Below are 6,000 nucleotides of genomic sequence, written 5' to 3'. Positions count from 1 at the left end.
GGGCATCCAGAGCAGAGCTGTGCGTTTTCAGAGTGGAAATAAACACCCAGCTTAACGTCCTATGGACTGGTAACTTTCCATAGAGCAAAAGGCAGAGTTTTGTTTTCTTTAACCCATTTCAGTGTTACAGCACAGTCAGTGAGGAAAACAGAAGAGTCATCTGTACACAGATACTTGTGGCTAGACTAAAAAGGAACATTTAGGATTTTTACAGAAAATCTACCAGAAAAACAAGCCCTTTCTACTTTTGTCCACCTACTCACTAGTTCAATCACTGGCTGCCCAAGGGCCAGCAACTCACCTCCTCACAGCGCCCCGCTCCCAAAAAGGAAAGTTTCTGCACGAGTAATCCAAAATGGTCCTATCCATAAAGTAGCTGCCTCAACTGCAGTGGAGACTGGGAACAGGCTGTCATTCCCTTGGGATACGTAATTTGCAAAACCACTCGCCAGACACAGAGTTGATACTTAGGGAGCTGCGCCCCCCGAATGGTTTGTTACTTCAAACAGCGCTATCGTACCTACCTAGGTTTGCCCTAATTATCGGTTATTAATCAACTAGTAGTACACTGAAACAAAACCCTTCCCAGAAACAAGCAAGACCAAAGCTTGCTTTTTTGGCTCGTTTGTTTGAAGTTCCCACGGCAAAGAACCTTAAGGTAGTGGGACTGCGGCCTGCTGGAGCAATCCAGAGCAGAGTGAAGAAAACCATGTGGTGTCAGAGTTCTCACAACAAAAACTTCCCCCTTCTTTAATCAAGGGGATGGATTTGCTGCCCATTCCTTGAGTTGAAGAGTCACCTAAATTCAAGGGTTCAGTTTCACCAACTCTTATTTAAAAGCAGAAAACCCACCTAAGTTTCACCTCGTTTGCCCAGATATCCATCCTCCTGGGCCTCTCGTTCAACCAAATTTATAGGACAATTACTGAGCAAGACAAAGAAGTTTTGACTGAATTTGTAATATTATCAAGGAAGACTTACGATCCGAAGCATACTTCTACCAATAATAAACAGAAAATGACAAAAGTGGCTGGAAAATGGAGACAGCCTGGAGTTCTCATGAGCTGAGATACAGAACTATTGACCTTTCTTACCGATTTATTTTCCTAAAAAAAAAAATAAAATAAAATAATAATAATAATAATCATAAATTTTTAAAAACACACAAAACATTTAAGCTTGGGAAGGATTTGGCTAAACATACTTAAAATAATTCTACCAAAAACAAATAAAACAGGCATGTAGATCACTTGTTTCAAGAATGGTTTTATACAGATGTTTCACAATACATATTTGGATTTATTTTACAAGACAGAATTAGATCCTTAGCAATGGAGTGCACAACATACTACGACACTACAGTAGAAAAGTATGTTACCATTAGCAGAGCTCACAGTTTATTCCCAGTCTTCACACTCACTCTCCAACCTTGTCGGCACTCCAGTCAGCAGCTGCGCTCTCCAGCATGCATCCCTTCTCAAAAGCACTGTCATTAAATTTTGACGTCTGAATATGTACATATAATCATCATCCTCATTTTATGAATGCGTAAGATCTAAAAGAGTGCTGGTCCTGGGTAGCCAGAGGGATGGTTTTTAAAACATGCAACATTATCTGGTATTTTAAGTTTTGGTGTTTAAAAATCATACACATTCATAATGGAACCAACTGAATACCAAGTATCATAGCCATTCCTCAGACTGTCAGAGACACAGGCCTTGAAGTCTGAAAGATACAGGGTCTGACCTAAGCTGTGGAAAAGGTGTGATTCACTCACCTTGAGGACGTGCATTTTCTCTTTCAGGCCACGAGAGTTGCCAAGAGCAAGGTACAGTATTTCCTTGATTTGCACCGGAAGGATCAAGGCCAGTAACTTTCAAATTAGGGCTCTTTCAAGTATCTCCCTTCAAACCATCCTGAAAACCCTCCTCGTAAAGACCTCAGGTTAGGAAAACAGAAATATGTTACCATGACAGAATTTGCCATCAAAACGTTCCTAGCGGAAACAAGAGCATGAAGTAGAACTACGGTGGCCATAAAGGTATCTTGCATCCTTAGGGGAAAAAGTTTTTAAGGTTCCCCCCCTTCCAATCCCTCCCACCCTTCAAACTATTTCATTTTGTGGGGTATCTTTTATTTAAGGCCCTAGGTGCTAATTTTGGCTTGGTCATTTATACTTTATACTGTTTCAACTGCAACCTTTCTCTTATACTTCACCAAACAATATGCAGACATAAAATGCTCATTGAAACCATACAGATTTGGGGTTTCTTTGTTTTTGTTTTTGTTTTTTTTTTAGTTTATAGCTGATGTTACAGCATCAGAATGCTTTTCATTAACGAAAAAAAAGCTGGTCTTCACTTACAGTACCATGCACTACGAGTAGCTAAGGCATTCATTTGGCACTAGAGAGAAAAAATACAGATATAGCTCATTTTACTTTATCATTTTTTAACATCAATAGAAATAGAAATAGGTGTATACCCTTTACTTGAATTTCTGTGATGCTTAAAAGATAATCACAGAATACTCTTTTAGTCTGACACTTAAAATGCTGCCATCAAAACAAAACAAAACAAAAAGACCTCTGCACAGCCTATCAGAATCAGTGACATTTTGTGCTTGAACTTTCAGCTCTCAAGACAGAAATACCATCCAGACAGCATTGCAAATTACTTTTATCATCAAAACCATTTCATTTCCTATACCACACTAGTGGTTTTTCTACTAATTATAAGGGACAAAGTAAAGAAAGTGAAAAAATTAAAAACATCCCTGTTCCTTTTCATCCATCATAAACACCTTATGAGGGGGGCACAAACAGTGCCCTCTGGAAAAGTAGTTTCCAATTTTTAAAAGAGACCACACACGAGGAAAGGGAGAAAGGGACAAAAATAGAAGGTGTAACTATATTATGACAATTTGTTTCATAAGAAAACACAGTATTCATAATTTTTACATGTCTGTGAGCTGAGTTCAAATGCAGGCTACTGCAATTTAGAGAAGTTACCTTAAAACAGAGACCAAAGAATTTTAGAATTTAAGCCTGACGGCAAAGAGTCCATCGATATTCTCTGAAAAATTGCTTTAAGACTATTACTCCTTTGTGTGTACCACCCAGCATAATGCAGTAATTCCAATGGATTTAACTTGATACATTTATAGCTATTATGAAATTAGCACATTTTCAGATTAATCTGCAGTTGTGTTTTTTGAAATCCGCCTGATGTTACGATGTGCCGTATCACTCCGCATAAATATTGGAAGAGCAAAACCTACGTGCAGCAGTTGGGCACACGCAGAACACCGGGGTATCCCGTTACTCTTATGGTCCTTTTTAGTTGTTCTTCTTCATGAAATCCTCAAAACTGCTGCAAGGATAACACGCTGACACAGGCTTAACAGAAATACTTTTGTAGGCAGTTTTTAAAACATTGACTTCAAATCATAAACGTCCCTTGTTACATAAAATATTTCATATTCATTCCTTAAAAAAAAAATACAAATGTCAAATCATTATGTTGTACACCTGAAACTAATATAATGTATCTCAATTATACTTCAATTAAGAAAGAAAGAAAGAAAGAAAGAAAGAAAGAAAGAAAGAAAGATTAAGTGACCAATATCCAGACACCTTAGATTATAGTTACACCTAAACAATGTGGCGTTGTTTAAAGTGTATTTGAGATCAGTCAACGTCATGAGGCAAAAAGACCAAATACAGAACTAAGGAAGGATGGGTAGGGAGGAAGGGTAATGGAAAGAAAAGCAGAATTTATGAACACATAATTCTATTGTCTGTGATTAAAGTCCTTTACTTTTTAGCACCACATTAAACGATTTTACATATCCAGTCACTTAATGAAATCCAACAAACTCTTCAAGAGTTCTGGGGATCTGGTCTTGGTAGTTAATGTCATTAGCCCGAACTGCTCGGGCAGCCAGGCACTTGAGACTCATCTTCATTTGAGTTTTAAGTAGTATTTCAGATACCCCAGTCGTACTTTTGTCTAGCGGAGTCTTATTCTGTTTATTGGTCATGTCAGTGTGGGCGCCAGCTTCAACCAGGCTGATGATGATAGAGTGCAAGGTTAAAAAATCACTGATGGGCCTGTTGTACTGAACGATGATGTGAAGGGCACTGTTCCCCTCGTTGTCTACTGCATTCACCTCAGCACCACAGTCCAGCAGGAGCTTTGTGACAAGTGCATTTGGAAAGCTGCAGACATCATTGGTGTGGAAATCATCAACCGGGGTGTTCGAGTTGACAGCTAGATGCAGCAGGGTGAAACCTTCCCGAGTTCTGGGATCCAGGTGAATCAGGTTGTAGATCTGCTTGTTAATTTTGCACTGATCTTCTTCACTGCACTGTGTTTTGGTGGAGATGCACACTAAATACAGAAAGGTATAGAGATTACATTCATAATTGTCCATAGCATTGTGGACATCAGCATCTGGAATATTTTTTACTCTGTTCATACTTTGTTCTATTTCCAAAACACTGCATCTCAAAACACATTCTATGTCTGGGGCCTTCACAGTTTCATTCAAATGTATCATCTGTGAGAAAACTTGAGCGAATCGAAGAAGATCCTTGTGGGTATTCCGGTTACCTTTCTGTCTCAGGTGCAGGGCGTGCAGCCACAACTTGATACACTGTTCGAATTCCATGTTATCCGCATAAACGGCTCCCCTGTAAATGATGGGATGGGAAACATCAATATTGTCAGCACCTAAAATCCGTTCCCGAACTATAAGGCCTTCCATGTGAAGAGCATCTCTGTCTTGCCGAATGGATTCCAGTTCCTGAGGATTTCTACATTCAGTTCTATTCCCATAAGCATGGATTGGTGGGAGGACCTCTTTCTCCAGAATGTTATCACCATCTTGAAACCTCTCCAACATGGCTAAATATAAATAGTGGTACGTCTTCATGATGTCATAGTTCTCGCGGTCATTTGCAAAGGAGGCACCCAAGAGTTCCAGAGCTTCAATCCGACTTCTTCGGTCGCAATCAGCATGAGAGAGTAACAGTTCGACGACATCGGCTTTACAGCTTTCGGCAGCTACTTTTAATGGCGTCATCCCATGGCCGTTCACTACTATAGCAGCACGCCATTTTATCAGCTCTTTCACGATATCTATGTGCCCGGCTTCAGCTGCAAAGTGCAAGGCTGTGGCTCCACAATGTGCTTTAGCATTGGGATCGGCACGTTGTTCTAAAAGGTATCTGACCACGTCAGTGTGTCCCTTGTACGCTGCAATCATCAGGCAGGTGTTGTCGTATTTGTTGGCAATGCTGATGTTGGCATTATTTTCAACCAAGTATTTCACAATGTCCAGTCTGCCATCAAAGCATGCCGCCCGCAGGGGGGTCGAGTTAGTTACTGTGGTGTGGTTCACATTGGCTCCATGGCTGACTAGAAGTTTAACAACTTCAAAATGTCCAGCTCCTGCTGCACACCAAAGAGCGGTGGCGCCATCAATCACATACCTGTTCGTGAAAAGAACAAACCGTCAGAAAATGGAGGCCACGTGCCCTGAGAGAAGTTTAAAGAATGTATTCGTTTGCACTGACCAAAACCCTCAATCTACAGAATGCAAATAAAGCGTTAGTTTGTGTGAAAATAAAATCAGGTGACTTAAGCATGTTGCATTGTACTTATACCTTGTATAAGCTCAATAAATGTTAGCTATCTATTACTGTTATTACCAACGTACATAACCCTAAAAAAAAATCACCAACTTTTTACTAGCAAAAGTAAATACATTTCAGAAAACACAGAGGAAATGTACAGAGGCTCGTAACTTCTTTACCACCCAGTTGATGCACTGGCTCTTAAGAAAAAGCATGTTCCTCCTTCCCAGGATCCTTCAGGGACCAGAGTTTCTCTCTATATGTCAGTAAGAAAGCTACCCTAATCCCTATATTGACGCTGTATTAGAAAACTGCTTTAGGAAAACAAGGATTTAAGCAGATAACTTTTTCCTAAGATTATC

The 6,000-nt window shown here is 39.8% G+C and overlaps 1 protein-coding gene across 1 annotated transcript in view; it reads right to left on the bottom strand.

Moving 5' to 3' along the window:
- Nucleotides 1–1,246: 1,246 nt before the first annotated feature.
- FEM1B (fem-1 homolog B) overlaps nucleotides 1,247–6,000 on the bottom strand; it is a 14,895-nt gene continuing 10,141 nt past the window's right edge. Inside the window, exon 2 of the mRNA XM_049613805.1 lies at nucleotides 1,247–5,494. Coding sequence (XP_049469762.1) covers nucleotides 3,859–5,494 — 1,636 coding nt within the window. The 3' untranslated portion in view covers nucleotides 1,247–3,858. The remainder of the gene's footprint in view (nucleotides 5,495–6,000) is intronic.

The sequence above is a fragment of the Panthera uncia genome (assembly GCF_023721935.1).
Source record: "Panthera uncia isolate 11264 chromosome B3 unlocalized genomic scaffold, Puncia_PCG_1.0 HiC_scaffold_1, whole genome shotgun sequence".
In the NCBI taxonomy this organism is placed as follows: Eukaryota; Metazoa; Chordata; class Mammalia; order Carnivora; family Felidae; genus Panthera; species Panthera uncia.
Note: the sequence above shows the minus strand (reverse complement) of the source record. Positions and strands in the feature narration are given on the sequence as shown.